Source organism: Barbus barbus, assembly GCF_936440315.1.
Source record: "Barbus barbus genome assembly, chromosome: 2".
NCBI classification, from domain to species: Eukaryota; Metazoa; Chordata; class Actinopteri; order Cypriniformes; family Cyprinidae; genus Barbus; species Barbus barbus.
Window position 1 is genome coordinate 15,479,524 of NC_136730.1, and position 22,879 is coordinate 15,502,402.

The window sequence follows — 22,879 nt, forward strand, 5'->3', positions numbered from 1 at the left end:
TTAAAATATCAGCCCACAGAGGACTATGACGCAGAAGATAGAGGTGGGAGAGGGGGAAGGGATGGAAAGGAGGTATGAGGGAGGAGACCACAGTACAGGAGACAGGACATTTCAAAGCAAATATCTGACTGATTCAGTCAGTGAAACTGGAAGATCAGTGAACAGCCAGGTGCTGCGCATAAATGGGTTTGCAAAAGGCTGACATGAAAGAAGGAAACTAGTTGGTTGAGAAAAAAGGACAGTGAGGGGGACAGAAAAAAGGCAAGAGAAACTACAGCGGAGAAAGAGCAACACAAAAAGCAGATTTTCACCACCACACTATTCTACAGAGAAAAGGTAACGTTTTTTTCCCACAACTATTCTTCAGATTTCTATCAGTTTATTGGAACATATTTAAGCAACTGTTGATTTAAGTTATATCTGAGTCTTTTTCTACAGGTTACCTCACTGATAAGAACTCTGTGAACCTCTGTCAATTGGAATAACTAGTCTAGGCACTTCTTTAAGCTACTTTAAGTCCTTCGAGGCATCTTTGCTGATGACCATAATATGATGAAGCTTCTTTCAGCCTATATATGTGTGTCTGTGCGCTCTATATGCAAAACATTTTTATGCACCTGTACAGATTGCAGTTTTATTAGCAGGCGTAACGGACAGATAAATGAGCTTGCTCTAAAATAACTCATATTGAAACCGATCTGATATTGATCTAAATTTTTCTAGCTGTGTGGCTGTTGGTTAAAGATTACCATGCTTGATTAATTTGAACTAGAAAAGTGTGAGAAAGCTACTACAATAGCAACAACTAATGAAATTCTTCTAATACACTTTTACAATTTTAAGTTGTATAAACAGACATAAATTAACACTGAACTAAATTAATATGAACCTAGATTAATTAAATGCTGAAAACATTTTTATTCAAGATACCTAATGCATAACTGACAAATAAATCTTATTATAAAATGTACTGTAAATACTGCACACAACGGACTTCTTTATTTTCATGGTTTGAATTGTGTTGTATTTGTATTGTTACAACAGGGGAAGCTCACTAGTTTGCGTTTAAGTGGCTACCTGCATTTGAATCTTTTCTATCTGATAGTACATTGAGGGTTTTTATTGTTTTTCAAGGCCTATGCTGATTTGATTGTAGGTGTGCCTTGGTTTCATGTTTAAAATTCATCACATCTATTATTCTGTGAAGACAGGTGATTTCGCAAGGGAGATCACTCTTATGCAAGAAATCCTCTTCCAGCCATCATTGTTTTCCACTTTCACTTCCACCATGCATTGCTTGCTTTTGTAATCGTCCAGCGCAAAAAGAAACTGATTGCACAATGCTTTGAGGCAACAGACTCACAACAGACCAACAGACTAACACTATATAGCTCTCTAGATATTTTATGTAACATTTTGATCCAGGTTTTGATCCACTTCAAATGTTGACTAGTGTAAATATATATACATATATATAGCATTTGAAAGTGTTCTGTGACGGTGACTGAAACAGTAGACTACAGTTACATACATTTGTATTTGTATGTGTGCAGATGGAGTACAAAGTGACAGTGGCAACCGGAACCTCCGAATATTCAGGAACCAATAACTATATATACGTGACTCTGGTTGGAGAGAGAGGAGAGAGTGAGAGAACCGTACTGGACAATCCAGGCCTAGACTTCTGCAGAGGAGCAGTGAGTAAACATGCTTGTGTGCTTATGATTAAATATACTTTTTCTTCCTTTTTCCTCTGTCGAGTGCAGGAGAGATCTTTTCTTTTTTTTCTTTTTTACATGGGACCAATGATCATAACATTATGAAAAAAAATCTCTCTATCTGTAAAATGTAGAGACACACCCACGTTAAAATGTTGAATGGTATTTTTATGTAAGAGCAAATAACTGATAAATGGCTGGATTATTTTGAACTATTATGTCTAAAAAATTCAAATAAAACAAGTGAACATCATGTTATAATGCACAGTATGAAAAACAGATAATCATTGTGAGATTTGTTAAATATTACATTTAAAGGTGTTGTTAAATTATTTGTTTTTAAAGATAAGGTGAGCATTAAATGATGGCAAAGGTGACCTAAATGTACAAAATGGGTAACACTTTAGAATACAGTTCCATCATTAATGAATAACTACACAAAAACACACGAGTAACGCAATATTAGCACTCTAGTAGCTACTGGAAACTCTGATTAATGAGTTAGTAAGTGATTGTGCTTAGTTGAATGTATTAGTTCACTATTTGCTAATCAGTAACTATTATTTTTTCATACCTCCCTAAGAACTGCTGTATACAGGTTCATAATTAATATGAATAATACATAATGTATAATTAATTCTAAAGTAAAGGTCATGGTAACCCACTAGTAATGATTCAAGTATTACCAAATTATTTGGATCAGTATTCTAAAGTGAAGATCATGATAACTCCCTAGTAGTGTCGCGTAGCCAGACCTTCAGCCGGTTAGCCAACGGTCCGTGGGCGTGAGACTAACTCCCTAGTAATGACTGAAATCATTGTAAGCTTTTGAGAGTTTTGTGAAGTATTGGGTAGTAACTATTCAAGTGATACTACATCCTTCTAAAGGAATTACTAATTTTTTGGATCAGTATTCTAAAGTGAAGATTGTGATAACTCCCTAGTAATTACTGACGTCATTGTCTTTTGAGGTTTTTGTAAGGTTTTGGTTAGTAATTCATTTAGCTAAGGATTTGTTCATTCTTGAGTCAATACTAGTGGGTTACCATAATCTTCATTTTAGAATTAATTATACGTTATGCAAAATTCACATTAACTGTGAACCTGTATAGAGTAGGTCTTAGTAGTTCTCCAGGATAGTAGTTATTGATTAGCTAATAGTGAACTATCAGTTTCAACTGAGCGCTATTACTTACTATATCATTAATCAGAGTTTCTTGTTAGGTAATGGTAGTTACTACAATGTTAATAGTGCATTAGTCAGTTGTTCCTGTTCATTAACGAAGGAACAGTATTCTAAAGTGTTACCAAAATGTGATATAAGCATAATTAAATATGGAATACTGACTAAAAATAATGAATTAAAACATCTCTAATATTGATATATATTCCTATCATTTTGTAGGTTGATGATTACACAGTTAAAAGCACTGCTGATTTGGGTCGCCTGATACTAGTGCGCCTGGAGAAACAGAAGTACTGGGTGGAGGATAACTGGTTCTGCCGTTACGTGAAAGTCAGTGTACCTGGACAAAGATGCAGCTATACTTTTCCCTGTTACCGTTGGCTAGTGGGAGATAAAGTTGTAATAGAGCTGAGAGAAGGCACAGGTCAGTTATGTTGAACTGCATATGCAATAACTAAGATCAATCTGAGATCAAGATGAATCCACATGATTAAAACCTCAACTCCGGTTCCTTTTCTCTCATAGCCAAAAAGATCAGTGATGACACCTTGCAACTGGAGATGTCTCACAGAAACGCAGAGCTTCAGGAGAAGCAAAAAACATACAGGTTTTTAAAGCGATTGCATACACTGAACTTATCACTGCATTCCTATCTTTGTAAAGAATGTACTTCTCACAAATCCCTGTTGAACTCAGATGGCTTGCGTGGGCCCCAGGCATTCCAAAATGCATTGATGCCAAGTCAGAGGTCGATCTCCCCCAGGACTCTCGCTTTGACAATGAGAAGCGCAGTGACTTTGTGGGATCCCTTCACTATGCGTAAGTAAAATGCACTACAGGTTTTGCAGTGCAAGTATTGTTTTATTAGAGTGACTTGATATTTTAAGGTCCATAAGCCAGGGTGTTCCCATTTAATTGGGGGCCAAGCATCGAAGGTGCAATGGCACGTATTGTATTCGATGGCATTCTTTTTCTTCTTCCACTCTTGAGTCTATGGCAGCCCATAGAACCGCTTGCGGGAAAGTTATGAAATTTGGCACACTGATTAAGGACAGTCCCAACATTAACCATAACAAGTTTAGAGTCTCTAACTCAAATTCTTTAGTGTCACCACTTGTCCAAACTTGCACTCATGTTTATGCTAATAACTTTTGAACCGTAAGGCACAGAAGGAAAATTCTTTTTTCCTCTGAATCCTAGGCTAGTGACGAGAAAATTATACTGTTAAGTTTTTCGCTATTTTTAATAATTCTAATTTTAATAATGTCCTAGACGGTTTGCCTGATTTTCACCAAAATTGGCTCAGATCATCTTCAGACCATTCTGGCAAAAAGTTATGGAATTCAAGTTGATTCGTCAAACCGTTCTCGAATACCACGCGAACAAATTCTACGAAAAGCACACAAAAATGGATGCAAGGCTATATATCAGCAACGTTTTGGCGTATTGAGACCAAACTTGGAGTGTGTTATAACAAGCATGACCTGAGGCTACCTCCAGTGCAGTGCTACCTAATGGTCAGGAGATATGAAAATTGCTATTTTTGCTTATAACTTCTGAATGGTTTGGCCAAAAATCCCAAAACTGGTCTCTTTAGATTAGGTGGAGCATACCAAGTCAAACCATACCTAGTTTTCCCATGACAGCCATTATGGGCGTCGGCCATTTAGAATTTTGTCATAAAATGCTATATTTTATGAACGCATTGATGTATCGTTGCGAAACTCGGTATGCATTTTCGACGCCATCATCTTCAGACCAAGCTGGCAAAAATTAATGGATTTTGTGTCGATATATGAAACAGTTTAGCGCATCAACAAATTTGGAAGCTGGTCTCAAAATATTCCTTGGGTCACAACATCTTCAGAGCATGCTGGCAAAAAGTTATGGAATTCAAGTCGATTCATCAAACCGTTCTAGAGTAACATGTGAATGAATTCTACGAAAAGCACGCAAAATTGGATGTGAGGCAATATCTCCACAACGGTTTGGCATTGAGACCAAATTTGGTGTGTGTTATAACCATAGACTGTAAAAAAAATGGACGTAGTGTCTGTGACGTTTAAGCTCAAAATTCGTGGATAATCAAAAATGGGCAAAAAGGCAGGACGTGGGTGGAGCTGGTTGCTGAAATCGCGATGGTGTTGACAGCAGCGGCAATCCACCTGTCACTCAAGTGGCCACGCCCTTAATTATGCAGAACTTTAAGGCTTAATATAATTTAAATGGATGAGCTATGTGCTCAGTTATACAAATTTTTACCCCCCTCACAGTTGTCATGAAGGGCAAATTAGCTATATAAACCAAAATAATTTTTTGAACCAGGCTGTAAACATGTTTTTTTCTGCTGTGAAGTTGGGCATTTTAACATGGGGAGTCTATGGGATTGACTCCTTTTGCAGCCAGCCTCTAGAGGCCAGTTGACGAATTACGGTTTAGTCACTTCCGTGTTGGTTTCATGAGAGAGACCAGAAGGTTTCTAACAAGCATGACCTGAGGCTACCTGCAGTGTTTCGGCACAGTGCCACCTAGTGGTCAGGAGATATGAAAAATGGCTATTTTTGCTTATAACTTGTGAATGGTCTCTTTAGATTCGTCCCATGTCAGTCATTTTGAGCATCGGCCATTTTTAATTTTGTCATAAAATGCTATATTTTATGAACACATTGGCGTATCATTACGAAAATTGGTTTGTGTCTTCGGCACCATGCCCTGATAGTACTCAAAAAGTCTGGGGGTAGCGCCACCTCGTGGTCAAAAGTTATAATGAAATTTCAAAAAATGCTAATAACTTTTGTTTACATTAGCCTATTGTAATTAAACTTTTTTGGTAGATTCCTTGGATCATGCCGAGAACATTGATACCATTTTGCGATAATTGGCTGAACTTCCTGTCTCCTTCCTGTTCCTACTTTTTCGAACTTCTCCTAGACCGTTTTGTCTCCTGACCGACAGTTTTGCCAAACTGCATCTGAGGCTGTATTTCTGCAAAGCTTTGACATATTTACACCAAACTTTGTATGTGCCATTGTCACCTCACACTGACCAGGCCACATAATTTTGGTAACAGCACCACCTGTTGGTCAAGAGTAGTAAACCATTCATTCATTAACCATTAATTATGAAACTTCCAAAAATGCTAATAATTTTTTATTGCATTAGCCTATTATAATGAAACTGGTCTCAAAATGGTCCTTGGAAAACCTACTTTTTCAAACTCCTCCTCGACCATTGGTCCGATTTTCACCAAAATCAAATCAAATCATTTTTAGACCATGCTGACAAAAAGCTATGGATTTCGTGTTGATAGACAAAATTGTTTTTGTATAGCGCCACAACAAATTTGTGGCATGATGCCAGATTATGTCTGAGGCTTTATATCTGCAAAGCTTTGACATAATGACACCAAACTTTGTATGTGCCATGGTTACCTCACACAGAACACACCACTTCAATTTGATAACAGTACCACCTATTGGTCAAATGTGATAAGCCATTAAATCATATTACCAGAATTTGTGTTTATGATTTTTCAGCGATTTTGCTTCAAATCATCCTAAACTTGCTTTAATTACTTATTGTTGAAGTTGGTCTGATGCTCCATCCCATGCTTAGCTCCTCCTTTTGCCTCTGGGGTGCTTGGCCCCGTAATTGCTGCTTGCAGCTATATTTACTATTACATTCATCTAATCACTAATCCATTTGTACACCATTTGGCCTCTCAGGCTTTTGGAGCTCTCTCTGAAAAAACTGGCAATCAAGTTCGGAAAGTCTTGGAATGACTTGGATGACTTCAAAAGGATCTTCTGGAAGCTAAGAAGCCCTATAGCTGGTAACAGTCACTTCATCGGCCCTTTTATTTTATTTATTTTTTTGTGGCCAAATACTTATTAGCTAAGTTACCAAAAAAATATGCACTTTATTCACTGTCAGGAGCTATTTCTGCTCGACGTTGTTTATCTCATAAATATGCAAATGAGAATTTAATCCAGGGATGCAGTGACGCCGTAGAATATTTAAACCTGTTGTAGCTGTTTGTTGATTGATTTTGTTCATTGGCTTGTTTTAAAATAATCATTGCTGAATCAATCTACTTAAAAATGAGTTTCCAAATGTTATTAAATGAATAACATGAATTGGTGATAAATATTCTAATTAGAATACACCATGAAGCACTGGAAAGAAGACTGGTTTTTTGGTTACCAGTTCCTCAATGGCTCAAACCCACGGATGATTACCAGGTGCAAGGAGCTGCCCTCAAACTTCCGTGTCACAGGAGACATGGTGCAGTCTTCTCTGATACCTACTACCACGTTGAAGAAGGAATTCAAGGTGAGAGTTTAGTGTTTATTTTCTTAAAAACAATGGATTCTTGGAACAGTGGATCTAATAATGTTTCTTTGTCTCTCCTGCTAAAGAAAGGAAATATATTCTTGGTTGATCATGCGATAGTGGATGGGATTCCTCCCAATGTAATCAGAGACAAGACACAGCACATAGCTGCCCCACTTTGCTTACTGTACGAGCATCCTGAGAAAGGTCTCATTCCTATCGCCATACAGGTAAAACCTGCTGACTCACATTTACTTAGAATCATAATGATCTAGCTTTCCTAAACTTACTCCTGCCTCCATCAGCTGAAAATATGTTTGAAAAAAAGACAAAAAGCACATAAACATGATTTTTGCTGATTATTTATTAATGTAATAATGATAGCAACATTACAGGAACACATCCAGGAATGAACTGTTAAACACTGATGTAAAAAAACAGAAATGTCTGATTGTTCCTCTCCCTTCCTTTCAGCTTGAACAGAAACCTGATAAGGACACACCCATATTTCTACCTAGCGATCCACCTCTGGCCTGGTTATTGGCTAAGATGTGGGTTCGTCACGCTGAGTTCCAGGTCTTCCAGTTGTTATCACATTTGCTACGCACACACTTGGTGGTAGAAGTGTTCTGTGTGTCCACACTCCGACAGCTGCCTGCTGTTCACCCTATATATAAGGTTAGAGGAAGTCTACAAGAAGTGCTTTTAGGAAAGATAAATTTGCATGTTTTTTTTGTTCCAAAGTGTTTTTATTGAACATTTTGTCAAACATGAGACATATACCGGTAATACTTTTTCATTTTTTAGATACCATCCCTACCCACAACAATTCCCTCTGTTGCATGATTATACATTTAAGCTTTATAATATGAAACAAACTAAAAAATGTACTACTCCTCTGAGATAACTGAGGGGGTCCACATTTGCATGTTTAAAGTTAGATTATCACTGTTACATTGAAATCGCTGGTCATTTCGTTAAATTATCCAGTTGTATTGTATGTTAAGAGCCTTCATGTTTTCTTTCTGTCACTTTTTCTCTCAATGCAGCTCTTGGCTCCACACCTGAGGTATACGCTTGAGATTAACTGTCGTGGCAGGACACAGCTCATCTCTCAGGATGGCATCTTCAAAAGGGTGAGCATCTGTAAACAATAAAGCCAAAAAAAATTTAAATTAATTTTAGCACTTTGGATTTTAGGCACTGGAATTTTAGTGGTCTTGGATCTTATCACCCACTAAAACCAGCCAATCGCAAACAACATAACTGTAGTGTGTTTTTAATTCACTCAGTAAGTCATACATTTCAAAAATGGTGTTTTTCAGGTGGTATCAACAGGTGGAGATGGACTCTTGATTCTGGCCCAGAGGGAGTATAAAGTATTAACTTATCGCTCCCTCCAGCCCAAATTCGACTTCTTGGACAGAGGAGTTACTAAACTGAGAGATTATTTCTACAGGGACAGTTCTCTGATGCTGTGGGATGTAATTCAAAAGTAATTTATTTAAATAGGATTTCTTTATTTAGTGCTTTTAATTCTTATGACTGTAGATGTGCAATAGACATATTTCTTTTAGACATTTGCATGTGAAAACTCTTGTACTATCAGACCTATTTCCTTAAACGCTCTTTTTTCCTCTTCTCTTAGTTTTGTTTCAGGAATAGTTTCCCTGTACTACAAGAGTGATGGTGAAGTTGAACAGGACTCAGAACTTCAGGCGTGGATTAATGATGTGGCTGTGGAGGGCTTTGTGGATGTGCCTCATTTTGGTAAGATATGAATACACCACTGGACTCACAAATGTCCTGTAGTGGATAATATATATTGTATATTGTTATTCCCTATTTACTTGTTCTATTTTTAATCTTTTATTAACTGTTTTTTTGTCTGTCACTGTCATCCTGTTGCACTGTGGAAGCTTCTGTCACGAAAACAAATTCCTTGTATGTGTAAACATACCTGGCTGGCAATAAAGCTCATTCGGATTCGGATTTGGATAAAGGATATATTTAGAACACTGTGCAGTGTATTAATTTAGGCTTGACAATATACACTACAGTTTGAAAGGCTGTGGTCAGTACCTTGCTTTTAAAAGAAATTAATACTTTTATTTGTAAGGATGCATTAAATTGAACAAAAGTGACATTAAAGAAATTTATAATGTTACAAATGATTTCTGTTTCAAATAAATGCTGTCCTTTTGAAATTTTATTTAATTAAAGAATTCTGAAAAAAATGTATCTCGGTTTCCACAAAAATATTAAGCAGCACAACTGTTTTTAAAAACTGACAATTATAAGTGTTTCTTTAGCATCAAATCATTTTGAAGGATCATGTGACAGTGTCAGGGTTCGTACAGAAATTGCAAAATTAAATTCAAGGACTTTTCAAGCACATTTTTTTGGTTTTCAAGGACTAAAATCAGAGATCTCCCTTATCAAACAATACTGTTATTATCTTTCAAAATATAATACATAAACTAATAAAACAATGATACAAATAAAGTGCAGCTCAAGTAAAGCATGCAGTGACTATGGCCATTTTAACATTTAAATTATACTATGGCAAAGTACACTTTCCTTTTATTTTATGAATACATGATTGACCTGAAGAATAAAAGCTATATCATACACTTGGAAAATATGAGCTATATCATGCTTGTAGACGCTAGGGGTGTGACAATAAACTTAGCTCATGAGACGAGACAAAATTCAGATACTTGGTTCACTAGAATGAGAGAATATTTTAATACTATTTTAAGAAATTTTCAATTGCAAAACATGTCTTTTAATCACAAAATAATGCAGTTGTATTAACTAATGTAGGGCCATAACTAACAATTATTTTGGTAATCAAGAAATCGACTGATTATTTTGACAATTGAGTGTAATCTGATAATTTTTAGTAATAAAAATAAACCTAAGTGAAAAACAGGCTTTAATATGACTATATTTACATATAAACTAACGATGAGGCAATCATAATTGGTTCAAATAAAGTATCAAATCCAAGTAATTACATGGTTTTATTGAACAAAACTATAATATGAATATAACCAATTTAAGTACGTTATGTATTTATAACAAATTCCTGCAGAGGGCGCCAATGTTTCATTTTCAAGCGTTAAAAACATTTCAATCCATTTAACACAAGCAAACTCAGAGAGACTTTTATTTTGGAATCGGGATGTAGATGTACAACAAATCGCATGTTTAGAAATATGTTGATGTATTCTGCTGTGTTGGCATAGGTTTGTAAATGATTTACATTACAAATCTACACAGATAACACTGTTTTCCCAGATGAACGTTAAGCAACCCAAACTCCAGCATATGCAGAGGAAGAGTTTGTGTAAATGATAATAGTGCAACACAAAGCGCGTTAGACTTTATATGCGTTCCCGAATGAAACCCAGACGAACAGCACATGCAATAAAAGACCGAGCAATATAATGCAAGCACTATCAAAGGTTTTACCGTGAACTCAACTTTATATTGATATCGCGAAACCGCTTTTCACCTTAAGGTGAAATATCGCGAGTTCTCGTGCGCTCCCATTCTTCTTATTTTTTGGTGGGCTTTTTTCAAAAAATATTTAATCAATCTTGCCAACCCTAATATTTTGGATGGTAATATAAATCATCCAATACAATACACAAATACAGGTCACCGATATTGCATTTTAAAATGAAGGAAGTAATAAACTAATAAAGAACACAAAAGATAATAATACAGTGACCCCATGTGGTCACTGTCTATAGTATGTGTCTCATCACAATGAACTGCATCAGCTGTTTGCCTTGTGCTTTTGTGTGATGGAACCAAATAAAGAGAAAAAAAGAACTACATGAGCAAAATAAATGGCAATTGAAATTGACTGTTAGGAGTAACTATTTATGTTTCTTGCATGTCAGGCCTAGCCAGTGAGCTGAAGACAAAAGACGAACTCATCACACTGTTAAGCGTGGTGATCTTTACGAGCACAGCACAGCATGCTGCCACCAACAACGGACAGGTAACTAACACATCACATCTTATCAAATCTAAAAAACCTGCTTATTTTTCACTATACTGAATGCAGGTTACCAGAAATACAATTATTTATATGAAGCATGCTAACTAAGTACTAAAAATCAGATTACAAGGCATTACATAGCTTTATTGTGATCACTGTTGATCTCCCTCTCTGTACTGTAGTTTGATTGGTGTGCATGGGTTCCCAATACACCCTGCACCATGCGGCACCCTCCACCAACAGACAAGGATGCTGTCACCATGGGCATGATCATGGACACACTTCCTGATATCAGCCAGTCCTGTGTGCAGATGGCCATCACATGGCACTTGGGCAGAGCACAGCCGGATGCGGTGGGCCAATAGCACAGGCTGTCACAACTGTGCTTTTATATTATTTACACTCATATAAGTACAACATAATCCATATTTATAAGTAACACCAGACTATATCCATCTAAAAGATATTTCTTTCCATACCTTTTAACAGATTATCACGATGACTTTAACAGTTCTCTTTTTCCCCTCTTTCCTTCAGATCCCAATGGGCCAGTATGTGGAACAATACTTCACTGAGCCTGCTGCTTTGAAGGTGATTGATAAATTCAGAAAGGAGCTGAAAGAACTGGAGGAGCAGATAATAGCTCAGAATGAGGGACTTGAACTGCAGTACCTGTATCTGTGCCCAAGCCGCATGGAAAATAGCATCACCATTTAAAGAAAACTTGCATTCGAAATTTATGTGTATATGCATCTGTGAGAATTTAGTAGAGTAGGTCAGCTAAATCTTAAAAGTTAGCACACATTCAAATTACACTCAAAGTGCCTTTCCTAGCTATAGCTGAGACCAATGCCTTTCTCTGGAATGACAGCAGAAATAGTGTGATATAGCTAATTATGTTATTTGTTTAGTATGTAACACTTTTTAAAGCATTAATACATATTGTTGTTTTTTTTTTTTTTTACATTCAATTTCATGAACAGTATTTTTTATTTCTTTTGAAAAGTTACAACAAAAAAATTTCTGTCAAAAGTCACTGTTTGAGTGCTGCTGAACTGATTTCTGTGGATTTTTACTCACTGCTGTATTAATACATGTGATCAGCCTTATAATATTCCCTTCATATGTAGTGCATATATAACCCATTGTTTTTCCACAATGAAACATGCATTACTACTATACTTTTACCTATATCTGTATGAAAAAAGCATGCATTGTACAGATATTCTCCATAGCAAATCAAGTCGGTTTTGTTATTTCATATAGAATTTTTAACCTTCAGTACTTACACATGAGAGGTTTTGTTTAGAGTTTCCAGTCACTCATCTAAAATTTTAGAACCATGTTGACTGAGAGACAAGGTCTACACTTATCAATTCCTAGTGACAAACTGCATAGGCAAATTCATGAGTCATTCATTTATTGTGACAACAGAACCAATGTGACCATGTAAAATTCCATTCAACATTAACTTAATGAGCCTGTATATGAGAGGTGTTTTAAGTATAAATAAAATCACAATTAAATCATGTATTTACGTTTGGTTGGTCTACTGATCAAAAGAGCACCATAAAAGACAAATTAGGGAGGTACCACATAATCATAATGGTTAAGTGCACACATTTTATGATGGGCTTCAAGGTAGAAAGGCAATAAAGAAAAGCACAGTAAAATAGATTATTCATTCTTAAATATCTACACTCATTTAAGGCTTCATTTTAAGGCAAATGCAGCGTTACTACATACAAAGACAATTTAGAGTTCTACTCCAATCACTAGGTGGTTCTAATGCACCAGATATTCCTTGCGCTTGTTCAGGCGAACTTGACAAAATGACAGGAATCCAATGCCAACATAGATTGCTGCCGCAATGAAGCAATTGTATCCAACTTGATTGTACAATTTATAGATGTTTTGCAGTGCCGTCGGCCTAAAATGAAAGAAGAAAAGAATATTGTGTTAGAAAAAAGCCAAAACCCCTTCGACAAGACTACATTTTTGGACAGGCTGAGGGGAGGAGAAAAAAAAAAAAAAAAAAAAAAACGTCAGAGCTTCTATTATGAAGTCTTGCGAATGTGACATTCCCTATGCTAGACAGACTTATTTTCCAGTGTGATTAAATGAGTAAACGGCACAAGGAACTCACCCATCCTCCATGTCTTTTTCTGTGAAAGGTACATCCTCTATGAGCACAGCTGAATGTGTGGTGAAAAAAATCCCCAGCATTGCCTAAGAGGAATAAGACAAAATCTTGATTATCATGCAGGCCTGTATTTCTCCCTTCACTGGCACTGTCTGCTAGTTTTCCCCAGACCCTTATGATTCCCCCCATGATTTTTACGAATAGTTTGTAGTGACTGGGTAAGTATTTTCAATATCTATACTTTTATAATGAAAGGCCTCACAAAGAGCAATTCCAAGCTAAATAAATACTTTAGCTAAAATTACGTTAACTAGAAATTTACATTACTTTTCCAGGCCTGTAAATCAAACTTTTATTATTCCCTGAGATTTCTAAGCTTCCCAGGGACAATAGGAATCATGCATTGTTGTTGACATTATGTGTGAAGTGAATTTACTAGTTATGCTTAATGTATTTCAATCAACTTTCAGCATGTATAAATGATATGCATAAGAAACAAAAGAATAGTGACACAATAGAGAATATTTAACTTACCAGCATAATAACACCCCAAATGCTCAGGACCAGTCCACATGCTGCCAGTTTAGGACCGCAGCAAAGCAAAGAAGCCATTCTATAGTAGACGTTTGTCCGTTTTCAGTTACTCAGAGATGCCAGAGGACCGTTTCAAAGAAAATAAACTTTATACGAATGTCATTTCAACTTTAAAAGTTACTTTTAAGTTTTCTAGCCTCGGTAAATTCGGCGTCAACAGTCACCCGATTAAATCAGCTGACTTTAGAGGAAGCGGAAGTAGAGTGACTGCCGAGTGCAACGTCATAAAGAGTTTGAAAACAAACTTTATGCACTTCGTTAATATTCAGAGCTCCTTAAGTGTCTATTTGGACACACACACACACACACACACACACACCAAATCCAACCATCTTTTACGCGCTTTATTAAACTATTTCAAATTAGGAAATACAAAAACAGCCACTTTTGGTCGTTTATTTTGCATTTGAAAAAGCATTTACTCTTTCTTTATTTTTCTACAAATGTCCTCATTTGTATATCTGTATAGTTGTATGTACATATGTTTAAACTGTATTTATCTGTATTTGAACGTCTACTGTCAGTGTCTTAAATGTTAACTGTATGCACCAAGGGTCTGATAACGCAGTTTCAGTTCTCTGTATGTATGTGCCGTACATGTGGAAGAATTGACAATAAAGCAGACTTGACTTGACTTGATTTTCCTTGAATTATGAAGTTTTGAAGGATGGTTTGTCCTCAACCGAGGGTTTATCTAAACCCAGCAGTTCACTGATGGTTACAGCTTTGCCTTCATAAATTAGGCATGTTTAGACTTGTTGACATTTGACACCTAAACCCAAACGGTTAGGTTTTCATCTTAGAAACAAACTTTTTTGTGCAGCTATCTATTAGGGTTTCTAGACTATAATCTACTGCGATTTTAAGGATGTATTCACTAATCTAAATGATGAAACTGGACACCTGAAGTGGTTACTTTTATGACTCTTCGCTCATTCTCCTCCCCAAATTCCTTTACTTTTTGGGTGTCTGCGTTGGGACATTTTTAAGGAACAAAATGTTGTTTTGACTAAACAGGTGAAAAATAATAGATATTGCCCTCTAAAGAACTGTAAGGAGCAGAAGAGAGATCTAAAATTCATCTCCATGGATGAAAAAGAGTGAAAAGGATAACGAAGACGAGGAGGGCGCGTAACGGGACAGCACGGAGGAAAACGAAGAATTAAAGTACAGGAAAAATATGGAAATGTATGATTATTGACTTGTTGGACAGCAGGGCAGTATTTAAAAACAAATTCCACCAAAAAAGTAAGTACGCCTATAAAAACTAAGCAACACAGCAGTTTTAGGATACATTGTGTCAGTGCCATACTTGATAGCATACGGCTACATTAAAAAGCCTTTTAATAATTAGAATGTATAAATTATGTAAAATATGGAAATACGTTCCTGTTTATGATTCAAACCTAATTTCCAAACTAGTTAGTATTTTTCATATTTTGGGACAATGCAGTTTCTGGGGTAATACTGTAGATGGCTCCTCTAGAAAAACAAAATGCTGAAATGCTTCGTCCATATTCTTTGAAAGACAAACAAAACAGATGTTGCAAGACACGTTGTTCTACTAAGTAAAATGTTACTTGAATTGAAATACACACTAGTGTCTAATATTCAGGGATAACGTCTCTTCAGTTAAAACTAAAAAACTAGATATTGGTAACTATTTTGAATTGTTACTAGACTAAGTAGTCTAGTATTTAATAAATAAATACTAAAAAAACAAAAAAATAGGTACCAGAATATGGAGTTAGAGTGATATATGATATATATTTTCTAGTAATTAAAAAGTACTGTATAGTATAATTACATAATATAATTAAGAAGTACTTTATAGTACTGAGTAGGCTACTATAAACGAACATAGATACTAATTCATTTAAGGAGTACATTTTAAAAAGAGTTTGCCATGTATGGGTGAGTCTGTCCTGATCTGATGATGCCAGTTTCTATTAAAAAAAAATAAAACTATAAGAGGCAGCTTCTGTCTTAATATCTCCAAAAACATTTGGTGTTATTTATTTGATTTGTTTTATTATTTCCCCCCTGTCTTCGTGATCCTCACTGTTAGGGTCCTTGAGAATGGATGGAGAAAAAGAAAAAGAGCGGGAGAGAGGAGATGAAAAAGAGTGTGATGAGACAGAGGAGGATGCAGAAGGGGCAGCCTTATTATGGCAAGAGGGATACCCTGATGATGACCTGGGCTTACCCATAATGCACTGGGAGGATCTGAGTCTCCGTATTGCTGAACTTGAGAAGCAACAAGAAGAGCAAAGACAGAGGGAAAAGGTCTGAATGAGAGTAAAGATAATAATGTGGATTAAATGGTAAAAGATAAAAAAAAAAAAAAAAAAAAAGACACTTCCTGTTTTGATTTGGCAAGAGCTACAGTTCTTTTTACTAGTACTCCTTGACTATTTATCTACAATAACAGCTACCATGAATTTATACTGGGATGTTTTTCTGCAGGACTTGGACAGGCTGACAGTAGACTGGCCAGAAATCAGAGGGCTGAGCAGTCACAGAAAAACCTATGAGGACATGGAGGATGATTGCAACAGTCGTCTGACTGCTCTGACAACAAGGTCACACAGATTTCATAAATCTCAACTACTTTTCTTTTCACTTCCTCGGAATTTGAATAAAATCTATAGCAATAATGCTTTATCATTATAGGCTTCAGAGCCAGATGAATCTACAGCTTTGCTTCATCAACAACAGTGAAAGTGAAGAGGAAGAAGAGGAAATGGAGGCAAAGGACAAGGTAAAATAAATTGCAATATTGACATTTTCACTGTTAATCGGCAACATACAACATAATGTAATGTGAACAATTTGATATTTAAGACAGATTTTTGTTCATGTCTGTTATTGATGAGATTTACTTGGTAAGATTAACAATGGCGTGTTATGCTCTTTGTTACCTTTTCAGGTGTCAAAACAGTCCAGTAAGAGTGGTAGCAATCAGAGGTTAGAGAAAGAACATGGTTCAAGCTCTGCATCGACTAAGAAAACCAAATCAAGAGGGTTCAAGAATGATGTCAGAGCTGCACTGAGTGTACTCAGACATAAATTGAGATTGGAGCACAAACAGGTTAGAAATGAGCACATACTCATGGTGTAGTGTCTTACGTGTGTATTTTATTTCATGTGTTAGGTAACTTCAAGAAGCACACCTATTCAAATAATTAGGTATTATTTTCTATTAGTTATGTAGATGCCATGTTCTGTACACTATCATTCAAATATTTGGGGTCAGTAAGATTTTTTTTTTAAAAGAAATTAATACTTTTATTCAGCAAGGATGTATTAATTTGATCAAAGCTGACAGTAAAGACTTTTACATTTATTCAAAAAATCATTTTCAAATAAATGGCTGTTCTTTTGAATATTATATTCAGCAAAGAATCTAGAACAAAAAAAAAAAAAATCACAGTTTCCACAACAGTATTAAGTGGCACAAGGGTTTTCAACACTGATAATAATAATAATGTTTTTTGAGCTCCAAATCAGCATAGAATTCTGAAGGATCATGTGACACTAATGGCTGCTGAAACTTCGGCTTTGCCGTCACAGGAATAAAATACATTTTACAAGTACAAATAGAAAATAATATTTCAACATAATACTGTTTTTACTGTTTATGATTAAATAAACACAGCCTTATTGAGCATAAAAACATTTTAAAATCTTACCATCCCTAAACGCTTGAATGGTTTTGTATAAATGCAAAGTTATAATTGTACTTTACTGACCCCAATCACAGACTATACCTCCCAGTGAGGCTATCAGAGAAAGGAAGCACTATGAACGAAATGACTTGAAGAATTTCAGCTTGAAGGAGTTGAAAGCGCTGAGGACCTCACTAAGCAAAGACATTCATGGTAAGCCCAAGTATTATTTTACATATTGCGTTAAATGTATGATGTCTGTTGTGAATAATTGAGTAAGTCTGTGTATGTGTGTAGACCTCAGTTCAGAGCTGGTGGGTCGACTTCTCACAAGGGACCAGCTGAGAACAGAGCAAGACGCCATGCTGCTGGAGGTACAAGATATGACATCACTCTGATGCAGAGTCAAAAAAAATATATTTCAACTAAGGAGCAAAATGACGGGACCCTTCCTTTACAAGATTGTCCGTGAGCTGCCTGAACTAATTGACTTTACTGGGAAAAGTTACAACACTCCATCTTTATCTTCACTTCAAAAGACTTTTTCATTACAGTATTTTTATGTTTGTACGTTTTTAAGGGCACCGATGAGTATTTAAAACTGCAGTTTACACTTTTACAGTTGCAAGATCTAACTGATAAAGCAACAAAGCGGCAAAAGACAATATATGTCATGACATGCTACTTTGCTCAATATTACTCTAATTTGTTTAGTGCCAAAGCCAATTATGCCAAGCCTCACGTGTTAAGACATGGCTCATTAAATGCTACAAAGTATGTGTGTGTACATACATTGCCAAGCAACTCATAACTGGATTGTTTGTGTCACTGTTTGTGAAATACTTAAATATTATTTTGTGGAATAAAAGGGAATTGAGTAAGATTGTATGTGTTCTGTTTTGTTGCAGTGGTATAATATTGTTCTTCTGTTGTGTGTGTCTGTGTGTATTTTGCCTAGCCAGAGTTTGTGTTGTCAAAAGGCCAGCTCAGCACTAATAGAGGAAAGAAGAAAGAGGGAGGGACAGATCATGGAGCAAGAGATGACCAAGGAGGGTTGGATTGAGAGAATGGTCAAAATAGTTCAAGAAACTGATGTGAACGGGAAAGATTCAGGGCTGAATGACTAGACAAAGCCATCACTGCATCCAGATCTTCTTCGATTTGCTCCTCTTGATAGCCGATTTAGCTGTAACTGTGTTAGAATCGAGGCGCTAACTGTGTTAGAATCGAGGCGTTCCTCAGGTTTTATTTATACTGAGATTCTTTGTTTTTTCTAAAAAGGACTTCATCGCTCTATACTAAATAGGTAAGTGAAAGATTTTTAACCGCTCATTACCAGATGCAATAGGATGTTGTTCACTGTCCTTGTGTATGTCAATGGTGTTTTAGTTTCAAAACTCATATTTTGCTTACCCAGAAAAATGTTAATGTGTATCTTGTCTATAAATATTCTTGTCTTTTTAGTCTCACTGTTAAATAAGTTTACAGCTATGCAGGGCAGTGAACTTTTGCAATATGTGGGTAATGTGAAGGGTTGTTTGAACTGTTTATGGTGTTGTCTGATTCCCCAGGTAAGGACCTTGTTATTTATTTAGCCAAAGCAGACTACCTTAATGTCATTTAGTGACCTTCAGGTACTCACTGATTTATTTACATAGTGTCTTATATGTCTGAGAAGTGGTAGGCAATAAGCAATTCACCACGAGCTCAGTCAGCTGTGTGCTAACTTTACCGGGAGGTGGGGATAGCCATGACATCCATAGAATCCCAAAGGATGTTTAAAGTGCAAATGGAGCCAGAGGGAGTCTAGCCGTAATTTAACAAAGGCTGAAAGTTTCTAAAGCTGGCAATTACATATCATTTATATTTGTTTCGAGGAAGAGGGATGGGGTAGAGAGTTCTAGTGTGAGGAACGAGGTGAGGGGTGGGTAAGACAGAATAGAACATAGAGGGGAAGTGTGGTTACTGTTTGATGGGTTAATGAAGTGAAAAGGGTCTGAATCAGCATATATACCTATGCGCAAACAGTACCAGGGGTTGTGAAAGAGAAAGGGGGATGCGGGGAGGGCTTGTGTGGGATGACAACTGCTTTTAAAGGTTTTGGCAAGCTGGTACTTTTTTGTGCATCCTAACACCAATGTATCTCTCGTAGATGTTAAACTAGACCACAAGGAGGAGATCGCTGGAAACTCAAACAAACTTGCTCGTTGGAGAAGACGTGGTTTCAGAAGCATAGAAATGGGAGGATGAAACCAGGACGCTCCCTAAGAATCCGATTAAGAACTAGCCAACAATGACGACAAGTGCGCCTACTGTTTTGTTTGAAACAGAGAAAGGGGCAGACGCCCAGCTTTCCTCCTCACACAACTCTTCAGTTACTGGCTCCTGCAATATTGACGAGTCCTACAAGTACATCTTCCTACCCATTTGCTACTCCTTTACCTTTATCTTCAGCATAACCCTTAACTTTGTGGTTCTCTACCGTTCCTTTCGACACACCAGGCACTGGAACGCGTCCCTGATTTACATGGTGAACCTGGCCATGACAGACTTCATGTATGGTTTATCCCTGCCCTTTTTGGTGGCCAGTTATGTCATGCGGGACGACTGGGTGTTCGGAGACTTCATGTGCCGTCTAGTGCGTTTCCTCTTCTACTTCAACCTCTACTGCAGCATCTTCTTCCTCACTTGTATCTCAGTGCACCGCTACCTGGGCATCTGCCACCCCATGAAGACCATCACCTTGGAGACCAAACGAGCAGTAAAGGGGACTTGCGTTCTGGTGTGGATTGCCGTTTTTGCACTAACGTGCCCAATTTTCCGTTTTGCAAAGACACAGAATCTTCCGCGTGAAGGTAAGGAGTCTAGGGAGGAGATGTTTATTAATTGCTGGGATGATGCAATTGATAAAGAGTTCCATGATTACATCCCTTACGGGGTCACACTTCATTTCTTGGGCTTTTTTGTGCCGTTCAGCATCATTGCCTGGTGCTACTCGCGTGTAGTGTTAACAATATTTCGGACGCTGCACTCTCAACCTCCTCCTCAAAGAGTCAGAAGTGGGACGGGCTGTGAAAGCGTCGCAGGAATTGGGGGAGAGGGCATGTCAATCATCTTGGGGGCTCAATCGCCTTATGTCAACAGACGGCGCAAGTCCATCAAGACCATAATTACCATCACTCTCCTCTTTGCCCTTTGCTTCTTCCCCTTCCATGTCACTCGCACCATTTTCCTACTGCTGAAAGTGACGAGTAAGGTGCAGTGCCACACCATGCGCATGGTTTCCATCTGTTATAAAATCACTCGGCCGCTGGCCTCGTTCAACGCCTGGCTGAATGCACTGCTTTACTTTCTTACTAAAGAGAAAAACGGGCCCTGTTGTCAAAAACCTGAACATGCCCAGCATGGCCTGCTATGGCCACTTAGAATGCTGGGAAAAGGAGAGGAAGAGGAGAATGAAGGTGAAGAGATGAGGAACCACAAGGACAATGGAACAACAGATAAAAACAATACACACAGAGGTCTGCCTTAAGTAATGAGCATGTAAACATGTGACAGTGTAGGACATCAACAAGTGAACGTGGTGGACCTGCCTTCATATGGGATTCATTTGAAACAAACGGATGTTTTTGTTATATTCTCTGTATTTGTATAACTCTGTGTGTTCACATGGAGGATCTTGTCATATTGTCTTTTCAAGACCCCTTAAAGATTGTTTTACTTGGTGATTGCTTGGATGGTTAATTAGTTATTGTATAAAAAAAAAAAAAAAAAAAAAAAAAATATATATATATATATATATATATAAAGACCCCTTGAAGATTGTTTTACTTGTTGATTGCTTGGATGGTTAATTAGTTATTGTATAAAATAAAAAATAAAAAAAAATATATAGGCCTATATATATATATATATATATTTTTTTTTTTAAAGTTGAATATTGATTTAGTGTATATAAATTGCAAAAACACACATATATGGAATGATAAACTAATTTATAAGGTGTCTTATATTTGCATTTGTTGGCATACCTCAGGGTGGACACATTTTGTGCAGGAACAATGTTTAGATCTGTCATGGATTAATATGTTATGTTGTGAATAATTAAACTGTTCAAATAAACATTTTCTGAACCTGTTTAAATGAAAATCTAATTATGGCTGTGAGCTTTCAAAGTCACTATACATTATATTCCAGATTGGTATGTCTTTGTGCGAGTACTGAATCTAAATTTGTTCTAGAATAAACAACTTAAAGTTCAAGGTGTCAGTTTAGGCATCTTGTTCGCATTATATTTCTAAGTATGAGGACATTACACATAAAAGAACAATTACACATATTAGAAAATGCTGATCATTTCTACATACATGTCTGTATCATTTATTAATTTAACATACTTACAATGACCTTTTTCCATAGTTGTCAGAAAGTCTTTTTTATTATTATTATTTTTATTTTTTTACTTTCTAAGTACATTGGACATGAGTACTTCAGTATACAGCACAAGCAGCCTACCCTTTGTCCTTCCGTCCATCTAAAATAAGTTAAAACCAGGTGATCCATGAAAGACCTCAGCTTCATAGACTGTTATTACTACTTTTATTACATTGGTTAATGATCAGCTGTCCTGTTGCAAGATTTTCTGAGCCAAAGGCGCCTGTCTAAATGTAAACATTTATTTATGGTAGTAATGCATGTTATAATACCTTGTCGTTTGTTATAATACCTTGTCGTTTGTCGAATGTCTTTGTTTCGAATACCTTAAACCAATACTAGACTCATAACTAGACAGAGATACAGAGAGTAAGGTTAGATAACATATGTACTAAAAAAAAGGGCAAAATATTTATTTATTATTGGACCCTGGTAAACATCTAGTGCATTTTTGTCACTTTATGTGCCATGTGCCACAGGTTCCTGACCCTGTCCTGGACATGATATATAAGGCTCTGTGCACTCTTCTCGTAATAATATGTTGCTAGATTTGTAAAAAGTAGTAAAACTAAGCAGTGTTTTCGACTCATGAGGCAAAAACAAGCTCTTGACATCGACTGTACGATGCCTGCTCAGAAAATACACAGATAATACAACAGGGGGCGACATTATGACCAGTCAAGATTTTAGTTTGGAAATTTAAAAGAAAACCTTCCCGACCGGCACCGCGGCAAAGACACGACCTGACGGTTATTAAAAATGATCAAAAAATAATTATAAATTATTGAA

The 22,879-nt window shown here is 36.6% G+C and overlaps 4 protein-coding genes across 4 annotated transcripts; 3 read left to right on the top strand and 1 right to left on the bottom strand.

Moving 5' to 3' along the window:
- Nucleotides 1-27: 27 nt before the first annotated feature.
- On the top strand, nucleotides 28-12,783 carry LOC306884431 (polyunsaturated fatty acid 5-lipoxygenase-like). The gene is made up of 15 exons (XM_079440273.1): nucleotides 28-336; nucleotides 1,554-1,697; nucleotides 3,124-3,328; nucleotides 3,430-3,511; nucleotides 3,601-3,723; nucleotides 6,630-6,736; nucleotides 7,064-7,236; nucleotides 7,323-7,466; nucleotides 7,711-7,914; nucleotides 8,286-8,372; nucleotides 8,562-8,731; nucleotides 8,885-9,006; nucleotides 11,151-11,251; nucleotides 11,434-11,604; nucleotides 11,789-12,783. The coding sequence occupies exons 2-15, from the start codon at nucleotides 1,554-1,556 to the stop codon at nucleotides 11,966-11,968; spliced, it is 2,013 nt and encodes a 670-aa protein (XP_079296399.1). The 5' UTR covers nucleotides 28-336; the 3' UTR covers nucleotides 11,969-12,783.
- LOC306884439 (ribonuclease kappa-A-like) lies at nucleotides 12,214-14,200 on the bottom strand. Its single transcript, XM_079440284.1, has 3 exons — nucleotides 13,929-14,200; nucleotides 13,398-13,480; nucleotides 12,214-13,181 (listed from the first exon to the last, which is right to left on the bottom strand). Exons 1-3 carry the CDS (start codon nucleotides 14,004-14,006, stop codon nucleotides 13,037-13,039), a joined length of 306 nt encoding a protein of 101 aa, XP_079296410.1. The 5' UTR covers nucleotides 14,007-14,200; the 3' UTR covers nucleotides 12,214-13,036.
- A 508-nt stretch (nucleotides 14,201-14,708) lies between these two features.
- LOC306880090 (schwannomin-interacting protein 1-like) lies at nucleotides 14,709-18,535 on the top strand. Its single transcript, XM_079433385.1, has 7 exons — nucleotides 14,709-15,236; nucleotides 16,057-16,274; nucleotides 16,455-16,570; nucleotides 16,662-16,749; nucleotides 16,918-17,079; nucleotides 17,752-17,869; nucleotides 17,954-18,535. Exons 1-7 carry the CDS (start codon nucleotides 15,179-15,181, stop codon nucleotides 18,052-18,054), a joined length of 861 nt encoding a protein of 286 aa, XP_079289511.1. The 5' UTR covers nucleotides 14,709-15,178; the 3' UTR covers nucleotides 18,055-18,535.
- Nucleotides 18,536-19,949: 1,414 nt separating this feature from the next.
- On the top strand, nucleotides 19,950-21,188 carry LOC306878452 (P2Y purinoceptor 3-like; the record flags this gene model as incomplete). The annotated part of the gene is made up of 1 exon (XM_079430822.1): nucleotides 19,950-21,188. One exon carries the CDS (start codon nucleotides 19,950-19,952, stop codon nucleotides 21,186-21,188), a length of 1,239 nt encoding a protein of 412 aa, XP_079286948.1.
- Nucleotides 21,189-22,879: the final 1,691 nt, after the last annotated feature.